General features: G+C 38.0%; 1 protein-coding gene across 4 annotated transcripts; it reads right to left on the reverse strand.

Annotated features, from left to right (window-relative positions):
• Nucleotides 1–633: 633 nt before the first annotated feature.
• terf2ip (telomeric repeat binding factor 2, interacting protein) lies at nt 634–10,153 on the reverse strand. Of its 4 annotated transcripts, none has more exons than XM_003454569.4 (10): nt 10,063–10,153; nt 6,501–6,738; nt 6,116–6,261; nt 5,701–5,933; nt 3,623–3,697; nt 3,469–3,534; nt 2,931–3,360; nt 2,749–2,849; nt 1,503–1,946; nt 634–1,367 (listed from the first exon to the last, which is right to left on the reverse strand). In XM_003454569.4, the coding sequence occupies exons 2-10, from the start codon at nt 6,728–6,730 to the stop codon at nt 1,146–1,148; spliced, it is 1,947 nt and encodes a 648-aa protein (XP_003454617.1). In that variant the 5' UTR covers nt 6,731–6,738; nt 10,063–10,153; the 3' UTR covers nt 634–1,145. The 4 variants fall into 4 exon arrangements, with proteins under 4 accessions (XP_003454617.1, XP_005459072.1, XP_005459071.1 ...); XM_005459015.3 differs by having other exon boundaries at nt 2,931–3,396; XM_005459014.4 differs by having other exon boundaries at nt 2,931–3,534; nt 6,501–6,735.
• Between the last annotated feature and the right edge of the window lie 9,244 nt (nt 10,154–19,397).

A 19,397-nucleotide genomic window follows, 5' to 3' on the forward strand; every position in this document is an offset into this window, starting at 1 on the left:
TGGACTAAAAATTATAATCATAATCAAGCAGAGAAATTTTAAGAAAAATTTACATAATTAAGGTGTCCTTTCACACAAGGAGTCCTATTAGGGTTATTTTGTCACACACTTAAAGGACACTTCATTAAGTACATCTTGCTCATAATGCATTGGGCCTCATTTTGCCTTCAGATCTACCTAAATTCATAAAGTTGCTGCAGACTTGTCAGCTGGACAATCAACCTGTCAACTTTAAGTAGTCTAACCATTCTTTTTCGCACCATTCTTTATGAAATCCAGAAACTTTGTGTAGATGATCAGTTTCTCAAGTACTCACAGAAGCCTGTCTAAAACCAACAACTGTGTCACAGTGGCCTACAAGTGTATACTGTTAGAATGGTGGGTGCTTATTTTAAACATGGGCAAAGTTATAAATAATGAGGTCAAAATATGTTTAAAAAAAGGCTGCTCTGAACTCTCAGTTTCAGTTTTTTTCTATTCTTGGAGTTGGAGTCAGAAACATCCTTATGATATACTGTGATCTCTGGTAACACAGCTCTGGTTGTGACAACTGAAGCCTCACGCAGTGGCTGTTCAAATGTTGCATTTGGAGTAAAAGAATAAAAACATGGAGCTGCAAATGAGCAAAACAGGTGATCATGAAATTACTTTATTCAAACTAGTCACAGAGAACATCATATCACCAATACTCAACCAGATTAAACTGCAGTTCTTTAATTCTGAGCAATATGATCTGCAGATAAAGTTTAAAACAAACAAACAAACCATATATTTAAAAATGGCACTCGTGTGTTCTTGTGTGATGTTTAAATATTTATTATACAGTTTAATGGGAGTAAACATAGTAAAAGTAACATTAAAAACACAAAAGATGTGTTTTTAATAAACTCATCTTATTTAAACATATTTTCTTTCTAAAAATGCTTAAAAATTGTGTTTTTAAAGAGAAATAAAAGTCATGGCACGTCTTTTATGCAATTTTTGAATAAAAGTTTAGATTTAGCCGAGTAGGAGCTGTTGCGGGTGACAACTGAGAAACAGAAGTGAGAATTTAAACTCAATCGGTATCAACTAACCAGTTCATTCTTTGCACAGTGTAAGTGCAAATAGTAATAGATGACATTATGTCTTATATCTGTCTTATTTCATCCCTCCACCTCGAGAAACACGATTCTCTTGGCCACGTTCTCCTCGCCGTATTTCTCCTGCAGCCGTTGGATGCCGCGAGGCTCAGCCGAGAGCAAAAGTCTGTCGTCACAGCGATTCCAAAATGGTCCAGAAATGGAGGTGGGATTCAAGAGCAGGTCTTTTGCAGCAGAAACGTCTCCGCTGGTCTTAAGTAAAGCTTTGGTCACACTAATTAAGTCCTGCAAGAAAAACAGCAAAGGTTAAAAATGACTTAACACAGCAGAAGCTGCAAGTTCCACAGTTAACCCCTTTATATCTGAATAAGCAAAATAAAGGCTGAAAGAATATAATGGAGAAGAAAAACAACACCTCACCTTATCTGTCTGGTTCATGAGGTCTCTGATTCGCAGCTTGTCCTCCTCTAACAGGTCCTGAGTCAGAGAAAATGCAGCGTCTTTGTTCACTGTTGGCTGTGGTTCTGAAGGAGCTGCTGGACGCTCACCGATGACAGACTGAGGGTCGTCTTCCTGAGATTCACTGTCGAATATGAACAGGTGGGCCTTGGAGGTTGTACCGACAGCCTCAGACACTACAGGCTCAGCAGCTGGAGGCAGGCAGCTTTTCTCGGCTGCACAGTTGTTGCTAGTGGCCTGGGCCTGTTCCACATTACTCAGAGGGGTCTCAGTGGGTCCAGGTTTAGTGCAGGACTGTTTGGAACCAGGATCCAGAGTTGTGTCTGCAGGCGGAGGATGAAGGGAGGTCGATGTAGCTGCTGTTTGTGCAGGGTTTTGGAGATCTGGAGCTTCGAGATCATCAGACTATGAGATACAAATGTAACTGTGTTAAAGAACATATATAACACAGAGAATTATTATAAAACACTGAAAAACAATGATGAAATAGTTGAATTAAATCATGTACAAAGGCGAGCTACATGTAAAGCAAGAAACAACACAGTGTAACAGATGTTGGGAGTGCAGTTTAATGAAAACAGGAACTTTCATGTGTGTAAAAGAAGCAGCAGACACTTTGGGGGTCAATAACCAGCAAAGAATCTAGAAATTCTCTTCTATGGCTTCATGCTTTATATCAAAACTATCTGTGGTTCTCTGACATTCCACTATTTACAGAAAAGTATTTTACTACAATTACAATCTGTTACAATTTTCAAATGGAATGCTTCTATTGTCACAACTCCTATTCAATTTCAATTCAATTTGATTAAGTAATAGTAAAGACCCTACAATAATATATAGGATCAGAGGGTACAATCAGAGGATCCCTATTTTCAAGCATTTTGACAACTGTGGGAAGGAAAAACTCCCTTTTTACAGCAAGAAAACTCTGGCAGAACAAGGCTCAAGGAGGAACAGCCATCTGCTGCGACCGATTGGTGATGAGTGGAGGGAGACAGGACAAAAGACCTGCTGTTTGTTAAAAAAAATGAACAAAGCTCGAAAAAACATTAATATTGAATGTTACATTTTTAGGTCGCAGGTCCATAAAGCCCAACAGGAGACACCAGCAGTCCCAATCAAACTGGGAATCAAGAGTGGGAACTGTTGCATGCTGAGACACTGAGTGGTGATTTTACAAAGTGTATCAAAACCAGCATCCTACCTCACTGTCATCTTCAAACTCCTTCGTTGCCAATTCGAGAATCCCCAACTTTCTCTTCTCTTTCTTCTTTTCTCCTTTCTGAGGCACTGGATCGGTTTCATCTGAAAACCACAAAAAGTATAAGAAGTGTAAAAAGAAGGGTTGTAAAAAGAATGAAAACGACTCTTTGTGTCATGACATACCTGCTTGTATTGTTTTAGATATGGCTGCGGGTGTACTCTGCTCCTCGTCACTCTCAACGTCTGCTCTCAGAGTTTTTCCTCTGGCTTTCTTGGGAAGCGGCTGGTCTGTGGTCGTATCTTTTTGAAGAGCAGACTTAGTTTTTTTCAGGGGCTGGGGAGATGATGTGGTTCGCACTGCTTGGGTTGATGATGACCTGAGTTTTTTGCCGTACGGTTCAAGCTCAAGCTGCCTGCGAGTCTTTCGACGCGACGGTTGTTCCAGCACCGGGGAGGCCTTCTGCTTCTCTTTTGGCTTTTCTGATGAGGAACATTTGGGCGTGGGCTCAGGCTGAGCTGGTGTGGAGTCATCCCCTGACAAACTTTGTTTTTGTGGGGAGAGAGGCTGAGGTTCACCTCTTTCTGCGTCTGTGGTCAGCAGCTGGGTCTCTGCCTGTAGGTCCGCACATGGCGGCACAGTTTGAAAAGACTGAGACACTTCAGCTTCTAGAGTTTCTGATTGTTTGCTTTCAGTTTGTTGTTTATCTGTTTTCTGACTCACATGCTGCTCTTCCTCTTGGTCTACATTTTCTGGCGTGCTTCCTGTTTGTACTAACTGGACATCGATCTGTGGAGACACCCATTTTAGGTTATGTCTTTACAGCAACTATAACCTCATACAGCACCCTTACAGCATACAAGCAGTGAGTTCCCACCTGTGTTAGGTCTGTTTCTGAAACATCTTCTTCACATGAAGATTTCTGAACATCTGTCTCTTGATGCTCTTCCACCTAGAGGCAGACAGAGGAAATGAAAAGCTTTAGCATTAAAGTCTATTAAAAACGTGACTGCCAGCAGCCTGAAAATATGTCAAAGCTGAATTTGGTTAGTCTGATTTTATTTAACCCACTGCTGCCACCCAGTGGCAACTCTTCGCCTTACACCTGGTAAAAAATGTTCCAGATTTTAATTAAAGCTTTAAGACGTTTAGGAGGTAGCTTGTGACATATTTTACTACATGTGAGAGATTTTTTTTTCCTTTTTCTTCTTCTTCTTCTTTTTTTTTTTACAATAAGGGGGTTTAAGTAAAATCAACAACAGGATTCTAATGTAAATGCAGGTAAGACGGTTTAAGCATGCTGCTGTTTGGTGGAAACCAGGAGTAGACACACTGTAAAGTTCACAAATGGGATGTGCTCGAGGACTAGATTTTGCATTTTATGTTAATCGAAATGGATAAAAAACAATCAATAATATCTCATATAGAACAATAAATATAACAATATAGTACAGCGGTCCCGAACCCCCTGGCCACAGACTGGTCATTTGGTACCGGGCCGTTACAGTTTACGCTTGTGTGTGAAATTTATGGTTTTCAGGGTTTTTATCATTATTCTTTATTGTTTTTATCGTTAACTCGGTTTCCCTGGGTCTTTTCCTGTGTGTTATGAATAAATCTTCTTCTTTTTTTGGTACCAGTTTTATTTTGTTGTATTTATCTGCGAGACCTTAAAGGCTGGTCTGTGAAAATTTTGTCGGACATAAACCGGTCTGTAGCGCAAAACAGGTTGGGGACTGATACAGTATATACTATAATATACAATATTCAAACCACAAACATGCTACAGAAGAATTCCCTCATTTTGGAACGAGCTGCTCAATTTGTCGGGGCTGACCTTTCTCCTGTTCACAGATACGCAGCTCAGTCTCACCTTTACTCATATTCATGTTTCTGACTGCATCCACGTGGTGCTGTGTAAGACTCTAAACAATCATCCAAAGGATTAAAAATTCTGAATTTCATTATCTGGTACATCTCGTCCTACTATACAGTCGTAATGTAGATTCTAATATCATTTTGCCTTTCAGTTTTGTAATGTTAGTGGATGCTGTTGTCACTGCTGTGATGTAAATATGTTGGTATTTTGGATAAAAATAACAAACTTTGTTCAAACGGAACAATACTGGTTAAAAACGGTTTACTTACTTTTACTTAGCATCTCTGCGCATGTTCTTTTGCTAATAAAGCTACTTTCTGCTGCGTCCTCATTCACAAGGATCGCCACAATTGGTAGCTCTGCATGTTTTCACTGGCTGCCTTTCCTGATACAACTCCAAAGGGATTTGTGTCTCCTCCCAGGATCAAACTGGGACTCTTTCACATGTAAGGTTTTTAAATCTCTAAATGGTCTAATATTTGTCTGATTTGTTGAAGCCCCATGTCCCCGTTCGTTCGCTTCAGTCAGCTGAGCAGCTGTTGCTTTCAGTCCCTAAGTCACGGCTGAAAATTAGAGGAGACCGAGCGTTCTTTATTGCGGCTCTGACGCTTTGGAATAATCTTCCTCTCCATCAGTGCCAGTTTTTAAGTCCTTTTTATTCCCTGGCTTTTAACTCTGTGGGCAACTGACATTTTTATTAATTTTATTGCTATGTTTGGTTTTTGCTATTGTATTACTATATTTATATTTGTATTGCACAGCACTTTGGTCTACCAGGTGTGTTTTTAAAGTGCTATATAAATAAACGATGATGATGATGATGATGATTAGGCAAATGTGTAAGCCATACAGTACGGAGCCACTTTGTCTTTCTGTCACTCTGTCTCTGTCACTTTTACTAAATGCTGTTTTAATTTTATGATGTCGTGGAAATACTCTGTGTATTTAAAGTCAAACTTTACTTTGAAAATTCTAACTAAAAAAACAAAGCAATAGTGGAAACAGACTAACATATGACCAAAAAACACAACTAAAAATAACAAAATTGTAACGACAACATCCAGATAGTTAATCACCTCTGTCTTTTCTTCTGCTGTCTTACTGCCTTCTGGCTTTTCCGCCTCCACAGCGGCTGTCTGTTTCTTAGCCAGTTGTGCTTTGTAGCGGTGTTTCATCGACTGCCAGGTGTGACCGGTCACATGCTGTTTCTCCATCTCTTGCCAAAGCCGGTTTCCCCCAGTCCCTGTCTTGTGCTTGCTGACATAATTTAAAATGGCAGCATCTTCTTCAGGAGTGTAGGCACTTCTGCCTAGTTACAAAAGAATGTAGAGATAATGTAGAAAACAGAAGCAGATATAACTATTCACCAGATTTGCACACATTTCTAATTATAACTTCAAACAATTCAAGTAATAAAAAATATAATCTGTAAAGTGCAGACGTGTTAGAACACAATCCTTCAGACATGGAAAGTGTGGGGTTTAGTCATACCTCCTGTGACTTGAGGTGAGCTGTTTTTGCTGTTGCTGAGTCTAGTAGAATGTCTTTGGACCTTTTCAGGATTTAGCCTGTAGTCCTCTAAATTCAACTGTTCATTCTTCTCAACACAGTCATAAATATACTGGGTGGACACGTACCTGAAAAGTAAACAAGGGATATGTAATAAGACTTCCAGGTATGCTCCAGTGCTGCTGTTGTGTGTGTGGGATTCATAAGATATGAATCAGAAATGGGTTGAATAAATTTATCACCACCAAACTAAACTGAAGAAGCGTTTTCTTTTTTATCTTCTTCTTATTGACTGAAACCCCCCCCCAAATTTCTTTAAATGTAAACCCCTGCCGATATTAACATGAATTCTCAGTTCAGCACGTACCAGTGCGCAGTGGATTCAGGAATGACACTTCTGTCCTCAGGATCAGTCAGCAGTATTGCTCCTGGTTGCTGGACGTTGCACAACATTCCTCCTCCAGCCGAGATGAGCGGCTGGAGTTTGCGTTTGATGGGACCAGGTCGCAGGAAGAAATTCATCGGTTCACCCTCCACAGTCATGAAGAGAACTGGAGAGAAGGCAGGCCGGGCCACAACTTCTCTTTTGAATGGCATCTCACCTGCTGGAAGAGATTCAATAACAGCCAGTACTATAAGTGTGCTACATGGATGTGATGACTGTGAAATTCTGGACCAACAGCAACTTACATTTTCTGTATATTTTAGTTTTAGGGGTTTTTTCTGTTGCTGTCGTTATTAATTCCCTCTTTTGCCAGGAGAAAAAAAAATCTGATTATTATAAAATGATTTGTTAACTTGTCAAGTCTTTCATGTCTTTATCACACACAACAAATAGAGTTCATGGCCAAAGCTAAATATCTTATTTAAAATCAGTCAATGAGGCCCATATTGGCAGTATATTGATGAATCACTATTCTGTTAACAATGACAAAATCTGTGATCATTTTTTTTTGTCTTTATACAAACAGTCAACTAGGCAACCTTTGTTGTCAACACATATAAATCATCTACATAATGAATGTCAAAATGTTAAAAAATGTTTTATTCTTACAGCAGTGACTCAGTTTCAGGACTGTCTCATGCAATCATGTCTTTTACTAGATACCCCCCCAAAAAACAAAAAACTAGTTAAGTGTGTTTTACAAAGAGAGGAGCTTGACACTGCACGTTCAAATTAAGTGTTAAGCTCAGACATCGTGGGGTCACACTGGACTTAATTTAAAAGTCAAGCCGAAAAGTTAATATCAATCGTTAAATTAAATTTCTAAAGTCTTACATTAATTGGGCCATTTGTGGCTCTTATTGCAACCAAGATGTTTCTATTTATTTAATTCTATTCTATTTATTTATTTGTATTTAATTTTTTTAGCTTAAATTAAAAAAATAACTAAGTTTGTTTTATATACAAAGGTTTTGTGTGTACAGTATTTGCCCACTTTCTCTTTCGTTATTAAAAGGCTACCCACCATAGCCTTTTGAGGTGGTGGTAATTAAATCACTACTAAAAGCCTCTTTTCGATCCAGCTATCTTAGCTCATTATATGCCGATTTCTAACCTTCCTTCAATTTCAAAAATTCTTGAAAGACTAGTTGTCATAACATTGGGAGATTATCTGAAGATCAACTGTTTATTTGAAGGGTTTCAGTCAAGATTCAGAAAATCTTAATGGTACAGAAACGGCACTAGTGAAGGTTGTGAATGATCTTCTTATGGCTTATGACAGTGGATTCATCTCTGTGCTTGTTCTGGTAGACCTCAGTGCAGCATTCGACACTGCTAATCACAATATTTTACTACAAAATGTGGAATGAAAAAACTGCACTGCAGAAATCTGAATCAACATCCTGTTACTGAGTGATGCTGAAAAGATAGTTCATACATGTGGGGCGACCGTGGTTCAGGGGTTCGATCCCCTACTCTGTCTGGCTTGGTCGTTGTGTCCTTGGGCAAGACACTTCACCTACTGCCTACTGGTGTTGGCCAGAGGGGCCGATGGCGCGATATGGCAGCCTCGCTTCTGTCAGTCTGCCCCAGGGCAGCTGTGGCTACAACTGTAGCTTGCCTCCACCAGTGAGTGAATGTGAGAATGAATGGATAGTGGAATTGTAAAGCGCTTTGAGGGTCTCGAAAAGCGCTATATAAATGCAATCCATTATTATTATTATTATTATTATTATATCTATCTGATAGATGGACAGTTAGTGAGGACCATTACTGTTTACATTATACAGGCGTCCCTTAGGTAACATTATTAGAAAAGACTTTCTTACATGACTACTTACATTTATTTTAATGCATTATTGTAATGCAGATGATACCCTGCTTTAATTATTCATGAAAACACATTATACAAATCTACTAGAAAAAAGTACAGGCATGTCTTAAAGACACCTAGGCCTGGTTTCAATTCAGATCACTACAACAGTTGCAGATAACCTCTAATTTCCTGCTTCTAAATTCAGACGAATCTGAGCTTTATTGCAGTCGTCCCTAATAATCTTAGGAACATGGTGACCAACCAGATACTTACTCTGGGTTGCACTATTTTAGCCTCCAGTAACACCGAGAGGAACCTGGGCATCATTTTTTGAGTGGATATGCCCTTTAATGGACGCAGTAAACAAATATGTAGGACTGCTTTTTTTTCATCTGTGCATTAGCTCTAAAATTAGAAACATCCTGTCACTGAGTGATGCTGAAAAGATAGTTCATAAATTTATTACTTCTTGCCTGGTCTATTGTAATTCATTATTATCTGGTTGATCTAAAAGGTTTACTTATGGTTCCTAGAGATGGACAAACTGTAAGCAAAATTAATACTGAAATAGCCCTTAGCAGGGCGTGCTCTGAATTTGCCTACGTGGGTGTGTTCTGCCGTCTCTCCAGCCTTCGGTGCCACCTTTCTGTACAGCAGATTCTACTCAGTAATTAGGCTAGAGTACTTAAAGTCAGACTTGTACACTTATGTGTGTATTTACTACACTTCAGATCAGTAGAGTGGTATGGTGTGTTTTTGCATCATTTAACCATTTTAACTTACTCTGTTTGGACCAACTTTCAGGTTTCGTTATGGTCATCCTTTTAGGAAGGTGACAGCAGCTTGTCCATGTCACCTTTCAGTTTAATTATTGACATAAAACGATTTTGTTGCCTCTTTGTTTCCTTTTTTGTCACTTACCCCAAATCCCCTGGACATTTAGGCGCGCGTGACGCTAACTATAATAAAGGAGTGGTGTACCCATCATAATTTAAGGCACATCTCCAACAGCAGATGATGGCAAATCAGATCTATATACGTTCATTTTAAGACTTCACACTACATTACTTTTATTTATCTATTGTCTGTTATGAGTTGTATACTTGTATATTTTATGTAATTTGCCTACGGATTTAAAGAGAAACTGTTTTGCTTATATTTGTATTTATAATGTATTTATTGTATTTATTTGTATAATTTTCTTTTTAAGTTATTTAAAGGTTTACGGTGTTCAAGCTTGGTTGAAGCAACTTTAAAATGATTATTTTGTGAGATGGTTGTTTGTTTTATTGATTTAAGTGGGTTCTTGGTATAGTAAATATACAACAACATCTATTTTTGTGTTTATGTTTGTATTTTTTGTTGTAGTTTTCAATATAAAACGGTCACTCAAATTCACTGTGAGGTCGTTGTGGCTGATTGTCTTATAAGGGAATATTATATAAAAGAAAATCAACCGGAAACTATGCAAAGCTGGACAGATTCATCCAGTGTAAAAATATGAGGGACAAAAGACGCTACGTGCACCGCTGAGACACGTTTTTCAGGCTCACATGAACAGCAGGCAAGAGGTCTGTAACACCGCTAGCCCGTCAAATGGCAAACTATAAAAAGAGCAGTCGCCTAAATAAATGTCATCTTAGATTAGAAATAATATTTTAAACTTACCGTGCACTTTGCCTTCTTCCTAGCTAGTCTTTCCCGCCCCAGAAAAACAACAAAGCTCACTTCCGGGTCTTTTTCTTCCTCGTTGAATTGTTAGAGGTTAGAGGCTCCATATCGCCCCCACTGGTCGCATCCATATTATGCGAAAAAGGAAAAAGTACGTAAAGAAGTAAAAAGTAAAAGTAAGTAAAGATCCTGTGAAAATCCTCATTTATAAGTAAGGAAAGGAAAATATACACGTTATTGTGAAATAATACTTAAAATATCATAATGATACTGAAAATTATACTCATATAAGTACCCCAGCTAAAGTAGAAGGTCAAGAATAAAAAGTAAACAACAACAATAATAATAGCTTTATTTGTACAACACTTTTCAAAACACGTAGTTACAAAGCCAGACTTAACCACATTAAAGCTAAGTATACACACTACACCATACAGACTAATAATCAACCCCAGGATCACACATTCATTCCAGCACTTCCATACAGGCAAATACATGTAAACTATGGCCTAAAATAATGGGGAATGAGTAAATGAGGCTGTTCCAAAGTTTAGGGTTACAACCTCAAAAGTGCGATTGCCTCTGGTTTAAAGTGAGACAGTGGGAACTTGATGATATTGTCTGAAAAGCCAGATGCAGTCATATGGTCTCAGTAGCTTTACAGTCCTTGTAGTGCTTCATATGTTTATAACAGAATTTTGATTCTGAATTTCACTGGAAGACAGTGAAGGGAAGCAAGAATAGGTGTGATTTGTGAGTTTCTATTTGTATCATGCTGCTGCATTCTGGAGATGGGCTATGGAGGGTTGAGAGATCTAGGTGAAAAGTGAGTAAAAAGGTGAGAGAAAATGAAGATGTACACACAAATTTCTGGATGATTTAATGAAAGTAAAGGTTTGATATTTTGCATTTGAAATAGATGAAGGAAACAAAACTGGATGAGCTTAGAGATGTGAGATTAGCACATATAGTGAAAAACACAATGTGTTTCTTAGATCAACTGTACTAACCAACCAAGATTTTCATCACAAAGCAGTTGGTAACACTGAAATGAAGTGGAGTAAATATTCAATTTATCACTCTGAAATATATTGGTAAAAATAATGTATAAATGTATAAATCATGAATTGAATTTTGCACAAAAGCATTTAATATATATTTAACTGCATTTTTTGAGTAAATGTGTGGACTTAACATATGAAAAAGAATGGTTTATCTGCCATTAGCTTTTCAGTAGAACTGCCATGGCCTTGAGTTACTATCATATAAAATAGAAAGTTTTCACAAAAAGTGCAGCCCATGATTCAGCAGCTGGTACAACCACCTTTAGCAGCAATAACTTCACTAATAATTTTCTGTTTCACTTTATCTGGCTCTCACATTATTGTGGAACAATTCTGGCCCACGCTTCAGTAAACTGTTTGCAAAGTATATCAAACCGGCTGAGGTCTGGACTTTAGCTGACCTATTGCAACACATTGATCATTTTCGTTTTCAGCTGTTTTGTTGCAGATTCACTGCTGTGCTTGAGATCACTGTTTTATTGTGTGACCCAGTTTTATCCAAGCTTCATCTGTTGGACAGATGGCCTCACATTTAACTCTAGAATACTTTCGGTGTTGTGGCTGCAAAACAAGCCCAAATCTTCACCCCTCCACCACTGTGCCTCACAGCTGGTTTGAGGTGTTTGTGCTGATATGCTGTTTTAGGTTTTCTCAAAATGTGGTGTTGTGCATTATGATTAAAAAATCGCCACTTTGGTCTCATTCGTCACCTAGGTTGCAAGGTTGGTTGTTTTACCATTTTAATATCCACACGGTTACATAACTAACTAACTAACTAACTAACTAACTAACTAACTAAATAAATAAATAAATAAATACAAATATGAAAATATGAGGTTTAAATTTGTTTTATTTATGTTTATTTTTCCAAACTTAAGCTCAACAATGAGCAAAAGTTAAAAACTGAATCATCCTTTCAGTTTGTGAAAATATTTAGTCAAACCAGGGTTGGGACCACAGAGAGCTAAACTGATGATGATCATATGTTTACAGCAGAGAAATTTCATCACTGTAAAACTCATAAACCCTGTCAGCTGAGTGGGAGAACCATTTTTGACCAGTCAATTGACCCCCTTGAGGCAGCTCTTGACAAGTAAGATATAAATCTCCTGCACCGGTTTCACCACCTTATTCCGAAACTGCACAAAGCAATAAAATTATTAAACAAAACTGACGCATAAAAAACTCATCTCAGTGGTATTGTGGGAACACAAGTAACGCTTGTTTTCTGTTAAAGCTAAAGCTGTGTCATGTTTGATTTCAGGCACGAGGTTTTTTTGCTGTGTAGTCTGGAAAAGTTCACCACAAGTTGAACCACAGAAGTTTTCCACATCCTTCAATTTTCGCAAGTCATGCAACTTAATAAACTTCCCATATTGCCTCACAGATATATATATAGATATTTATATACAATACTGGTCAAAAGTTTTAGAAGTATTTAGTAAAGTTTAGAACTATTTTTCAACAGTTTTTCCAGTTTTTTATCGAAAATTATGCCGTCTAATGTCTCATTGCACTCTGAAATGAAAGCATAGTACAAATAAGCAATTAACTTAAAAAAGAAATCATGGACTCAATTTATAGACCAAAATATATTCTAAACTTTTGACTCATCTAAGTAGCCACCTTTGGCAGATGTAATAGCCGAAGAGCTTCTTTCTACAGTAGAAATCAAATATTCTTCAGAAAGTTCTTCCCATATCTGTTGCAGAAGTTCTCATAAATGTGCAGCACGTGTAGGTTGCTTTGCTTTCACTCTTTTGTCCAGTTCATCCTAAACCAGCTCGATGGCGTTTAAGTTTAAGTGCTGGCCACTCCATGTTTTCAAGCTTCCCATCTTGTTTTTTTTCCTGAGATGGTTATGACAAAGCTTGGACTCATGTTTTGGGTCATTATCTTGCCACGGGATGAACCCCTGACTGCTAGACGCATACCAGAGGGTATTGCATGGCGCTGAAGAATGCTGTTTGGTTCAGGGTGCCTCTCACTCTCTATAAGTCACCGACCCTGGATCCAGCAAACCTGTTTGACAGTTGATGCCACACACTGTCCCTTCGCCTACTTGATGGTGTACAAAGATCCTGTGTGATGAACCGAAGATTTCAAATTTTGATTCATTGGTCCATAATATCTTCTTCCAGTCTTCAGTTGGATGGCAGTGTTTCATGACGTCTTAGCAATGGCCTTTTTGCTGCAACTCCTGTCCAACCTACAGCTTTAAGTCTTCTGTTCACAGTTGAAACTGAGACTTGCTTACTACAACCACTATTAAGCTGTGCTTGAAGCTGTTGTCCTGTGAGCTGCCTATCACGCAAGGTGTTAACTCTCAGAAACTTGCCCTTTGATTCATTTGTGGCTTTTGGGTCTGCCAGACCTCTTCCTGTCAGAGTTTGCCCCAGTTTCTGAGTGCCCTTTGATGGTAAAGGAAACTGTACACACTGACATCTTGACTTTCTTTGCAATTTCTCTGTAGGAAAGAACTACATTTTTAAGTGTTATGACGGTCTGTCTCTCTTCCATTGTTAATTGCTTTTTTCTCACCATATTTGTAGCAGTACAATACTGTTTAAGTGATGCTCACTGGGGTATGGTACCACAGTATGTTCCAACACTGCCTTTATACAGACAGAGGAGGTTGTAAGTAATCCAGAAAAGTTGGAACACCTATAGGAATTAGTAGCACCAGCTTTCAAGGCTTGATCAACCTCCATTGCTGCAGAATAGCTTTAAATTGTTAACCCATTTTGTGTTCCCTAAAAAAGGCCTTTTTGTATAGTTGTGAAATGTACATTATTTTTCAGTTTTGGGTAACCATATGTTTTATTGTTGTTGTTTTGTTTTTTTACCTCTGGCAGTTAACCCCTTACCTTTGTACCATTTCAAGCTAATCATTGGACTTGAATGACTTGAATTCCAATAAATACCTGGAAAAACTGGGGTGTTCTAAAACTTTTGACCAGTATTGTTGGCCATAGTAACTAATGTCTTTAAAGTTAACCCAATAACCCTTTTCTTAAATGTTAAAAAGAGCTTTTTTTCCTTAGATTTCTAAACGAACATCAAGAACAAATGATTCAAACTGAGCGAATTTACATAGAAATATTTGGGGGCATCTATTACTCGGGGTAAAAATGAATCATTTGTTTATATAAGAGTTCTGTGAATTATGATGTTACTCCCTTACTTTGTACTAATTTTATGTGACTGTGGTATGTGTCCTGCGCTAATCCAAATGTGTAAGAAGGGCCAAAACCTAATCAGCGTGTCCTTGAAATGTTTCATCAGACTCATTATTATGTTAGCCTTTGTGAAAAAAAACATTCAGCTTTAATTCCGCTTCTTTTTCCCCCCTCACTTAAGCCAGGGGGCCATGGGAAGGAATTGGGCTTGCCTGTTTACTGTAGCACCTCGCTGACCTTGCCTCCCTCACAGTCCTGACGACTACGTTATTGTTACTGGCCACTATTGTTCCTCCCCCCCTCTTCAGCTCAAACAGCTGAAACAATACAACAGCCTCTGAGATTTCTGCAACTCCTCCAGGTTCAATGTATGTTTGCAGGAATCTGTAATCATTAGAGAGATGTGAAGGTGTTCACCCCTTCCAGCTGAATGTGCTCTTTCTCTGACCTGAACTTCTGCCCTGAAGTAATCAACTCATTCCTGAGTCATTGTCATAAACTGAAAGGTTGGTTTGCTGTGTTGACATCAGAGAAATTTTTCCTTCAGAATCAGCAGCTGTAGAGAGGACGTGTGGCCAGTTCACCACAGTGTGACAGTCTGGTTTGGTTTAGCACTTCATGAGGAAAATTACCCTGTTATAGCAGTCAACAGAGGGCGATAGCACACTACGTTTATGGAACACCAGGGTTCTCAGTCATAAAAAAATTTCAATTATTTCCAGCAGTCAGGAACACTTGTTTAGGGAATAATTGTTTGGAAACATGTTTTTTTGAACAGAATAAACCTTCATCAGCACAATGCACCTTTTATTAATCACTATTTATGCTGCTTTAACTTCTTCTAGGATTGTGTAGGTGTCTCAAAATGAAGACAGGTTGAGATTTGAGTGTCTATATTGTTCTGCCTTTTCATTGGGAGGTTGTGATTCTACTTGTGGATATACAGCTTGTGCAAAAAAAGAAAAATGGACTTGGTCACTCTGAACCTCTGGAAAAACTTAGCTTTATTAAAGCCACATTGAGAAACTACTGGAAATAACCACATAACCACAGAAAGCTACAAATGGGGGAAATCTTAAACTCTGGCCTTTCTGACAGCACATCTAATCTTCCACCTGGAATCCTTGATTTGGAAAAGATGCACCATCAACTACAGAAGGATAACTCATATCACTGACTGGCTCTCTCTAAAGAAATTGTATCCATTCTTCTCAGATTTTAACCTTGGAAAGCACACGATACTAGTATACTAGTACACTACACGAGTAAAAGATATTGTGAGAAGAAGGATTTTTAAAAACTCTGACATGAAAGACAGAAACGCATCAAACTGTGCACAGACTACAAGGCGGCTGCCAGTAAGAGCCGAATTTGCAAGAAAACCGCACGATACTTTGATGATAGGTCTGGGGGAGAAGGAGGAGGGGGTGGGTTTAAAAAGAGACAGAACACACAATAAACAAAGTGAAAGATTGGACTCCATTATTAACAGTATATGGTTTTTTATTTTCTTTAAAAATTAATTGGAGCAATGTGATCATTACTTAAATTCTTTGGGCCGCAATAACCCTGTAGTGACATGCTGATATTCAGAGGGTAAAATCTGTATATAGTACTCATTAAATTCAGCTTTGTTTGTCCACTTGTACCATAAAAACTTTTAACTAGAGCATCATCTCAATTATTTTGTTGCAAACAGAGGAAATTAACACATTAGCATCTGAATGGAAAATAAAAAGATAATTCCTGAAGACAGTCAATGCTGGTAACTGGGGAAGAGCCTTAACACATGATATCTCACTGGTTAAAAAAAACAAAAACAATAAAACAGTGTACAGTAGGTGGGAGGGTTTTGTCCCCCGTTTCCTGTCCTTAAGCCAGTGGTTCTCAAACTGTGGGGTTGGCCATGCTGAGAGGGGGGATTACCAAGAGGAAAAATATGGAGTGAAAATAAACTGAATGAAGATTCTTTTTTTAGTCCACAACAATAAAAGACAATAGCTGGTGCTGTTGTTATTGATAAAGTCATGTAAAATATATTATCATAAAGGTTGTGTGTGTGTGTGTGTGTGTGTGTGTGTGTGTCTGAACTTTTTTTCGAGAGCTTACTTGCCTGAAAAAGATTGACCCACCACCACTGTAACCTAAGGCCTTAAATCTATCATAAATATCTTTCTAATAATATTTAAAAATGTGTTATTTGTTTAAACATGTGCTTGTCCACATGGCAAACTGAAGAAATTCTGAGACATTAATACGAGTCCTTTCACTTGAGGAACTCGGGAATGACAGGTATGTTCATTATCGGTACCCTTGTCAGAGTCACATGAGAGCTTAAATCAGGTTGCACTGCAATAATTTTACGTTAGCAAATGGTGCTGAACGGTGAGTGAATCACTTGGAAAAAATCTACCTGACAAAGATAAAGTCAGAGGAATGATGTGATGAAAGCTTTGGCAATTAAAATACAAATCACACCGTTTGAAAAAATGCTGGCGGGCGACAGCATGCAGCAACATTTAGAATCACAAGACTGTTTCCACATTATTTTTAATTGTGAATTTCCATCATACCATTTCCATGCTGGGGTGTATCACATGAGTGTGATGTAACATGGCACCACTTTAGTCATTTAAGAAACATTATATAGTTTCATCTCCGGGAGCTGTAAAAACTGATGTGCTACAGAAAGTCACAAACGCACAAACACAATAAGATCAAAGTGCTTTCAAGAAGATGTGAACCTGAACAAATCACGTATAACTTGCAGTAACTGACAAAGCAAACATCACAGTTTATTAGGGCATTACCACATCAGTTTTTTTTTATAAAATACAGGTCTGTTCTGTCTTTCTAGCTTTCTAGTTTTGTAATCAAACAAAGTCATCCGTCCATCCGTTAAGTTTAATGGATGCTTTGATAATAAAGTATAAAAGCTTCCTTGTGCACTGTGCTTTTGTTTAAATTGCTTGACATCAGTTCATATGACTGAAAGATGACCCCAGAATCCCTTTCTTGCGCTTCTGAAAAATGGATTGAGTTATAAGTGTTAAACAAGAAAATTGATGATGAAATATTGGCATAAAGCAGATGCAGGGAACTATATTAGCCTGTGTTTTATTGCATTTTTACAATGGCTGTAATTGTTTTACAATAGAAACAGGAACTGTCTCTCCATAAAAGGCTCTAATCCATATAATTTCTTCAACTGAATGATTAAAATGTTTGCCTCACATGAACACGAAGGTCCTTAATTCCTTTGGTGTTTTCTGTGTAAACAACAGACTTAATAAAACACAGTCTTGAGAGCTCTATTTGCCTTACAGTGGCAGGTGTATCACTTCAGTAAGAGGGCTTGTTCAGGGGATACACACATGTCAGGTATCCCACACGGGTGGGAGTAGAATTCCTTTCTGACGCTAAAACAAAAGAGAATAAAGAAAAATGAAGCTGCTGTTTCTTAAGGAGCTCAAACGAAAACAAAACTTCCCCGTGTAAATCACGAATGCTATCTTTGGACTTGGCTCTGTGTGGACAGAGAAGGGCAGAAATATACTTTCTGAAAATTATTTGGCCGATCAGCTCGGGAATCTTGGCAGGATTCAGTCAGCAGAGACCGGACTGCAACAAAGTGAGGATATGCTGACTCGACATAAAGAACAGATTTAATTACCATCATCATCAGCCATCCGAGAGGACCATCCGGCCCCAAGCCAGAAACCCCCACAATCATCTGCCAATTCAAAGGCTTATTTTTAGGGGCCAAACGTCCCCTTTATTCAGCTATTTTCTCACGTCCTCCAGGCTTTGCTCTCAGCACTTGTGCCTGGCTTTCCCCTTTTACAACTCACAGGCATTCAGCCTGATCAGAGCTTGTAGTTGTCATGAGAAAAAGGAAGGAAATATTTGGATAACCTACTTAAAAATGTACAAATACTCTGTATAAGTGCCTTATGTGTATAAGGTTATTAGAGATTAGGCTGCGGAGAAAGACGTTTTCGGCTTTTCTGTATAAAACTTGGTGGTTTGAGATGAAAAAATACTTAATGTTCATATTTTTCATGGTATTATCTATGTGAAGTAACTACTAACTAATAGTTAATAATTAAACTAATACAATTATAATGTGGTGTCAAACTAAATTACTCAAATTCAGGTCAAGTGCCTCAACTCTGCACTTGAGTTGCTGAGTAATTGGACTCTGTTCCATTGTCTGAATTCCCACACCCATAATGCAACACTGTCACTCTGAGGCAAGCGAAAACCTATTTGACCCTCACACCCTCATATTTCTAAACGTAATAGTTTTCCATGATTCCATGATTTGACATGATAAGAAGCTGAAGCAAGTTTAATGTCATGTTTTTAAGAAGGAAGATCATTTCATCATTTAAAACCATTATAAACTTATGTTTGTGGTGTAACTAATGGTTTAAAGTGACTACAGTGAATACTGTTTTGTACTGTAATTTGTATCAATTACATAGTACTTCATATATTTCAGTACTTCACAGCTTTATTGAGCTTTAACTTTTCAGGTAATTGCACTGGTTTCTTGGACTTAAACCAACACTCTCTCCAGTTTCATTCTTGTTGCTACAATTGTATCATTCAGTAAGAGTAAGCAGCTGTTTTAGCGAAAACCTTCTTACCAAAGTGACATAAATCTTTTCCTTTAGTGCACGTATGATTCAGCTTTGGTGTCTTTTCAGAATCACATCACATTTTCGGCTTGAGAACCAAACAATCAATTGCTGGTTTATTTCTTGACACATTGTTTGAGTCGATGGTTTACATTTGACATTACATTTTCTTTCTTAGGCAGAAATGCATGCATCTTTCTCAGTGGATAATCTATATTGAACCCACTGAACTGACCCAATGGCCAGAAAGAGAGCTTAAGTTGGACTTAAAGTCTCCCGCTGAAGAAAATACAAGGATAATACTGATATAAAAGAGAACTTTTTTTTTTCTAGCTACCTAAGTATTTTTAAACCATTGGTAAAACATACATAGATATAGGTTGAGGTCAAAAGTTTACATACAGTCATTATGGGCATGAATGTCATGGTAATTTAGGGTTTAATCA

The sequence above is a fragment of the Oreochromis niloticus genome, linkage group LG5, assembly GCF_001858045.2.
Source record: "Oreochromis niloticus isolate F11D_XX linkage group LG5, O_niloticus_UMD_NMBU, whole genome shotgun sequence".
In the NCBI taxonomy this organism is placed as follows: Eukaryota; Metazoa; Chordata; class Actinopteri; order Cichliformes; family Cichlidae; genus Oreochromis; species Oreochromis niloticus.

Coding starts and splice junctions, on each gene's coding strand:
- terf2ip (XM_005459014.4), bottom strand. CDS start 6,730: ATGCCATTCAAAAGAGAAGTTGTGGCCCGGCCTGCCTTCTCTCCAGTT. Junction 6,262..6,500: donor CCTGAATCCACTGCGCACTG/GTACGTGCTGAA, acceptor TTTACTTTTCAG/GTACGTGTCCACCCAGTATA. Junction 1,368..1,502: donor TCATGAACCAGACAGATAAG/GTGAGGTGTTGT, acceptor TTTTTCTTGCAG/GACTTAATTAGTGTGACCAA.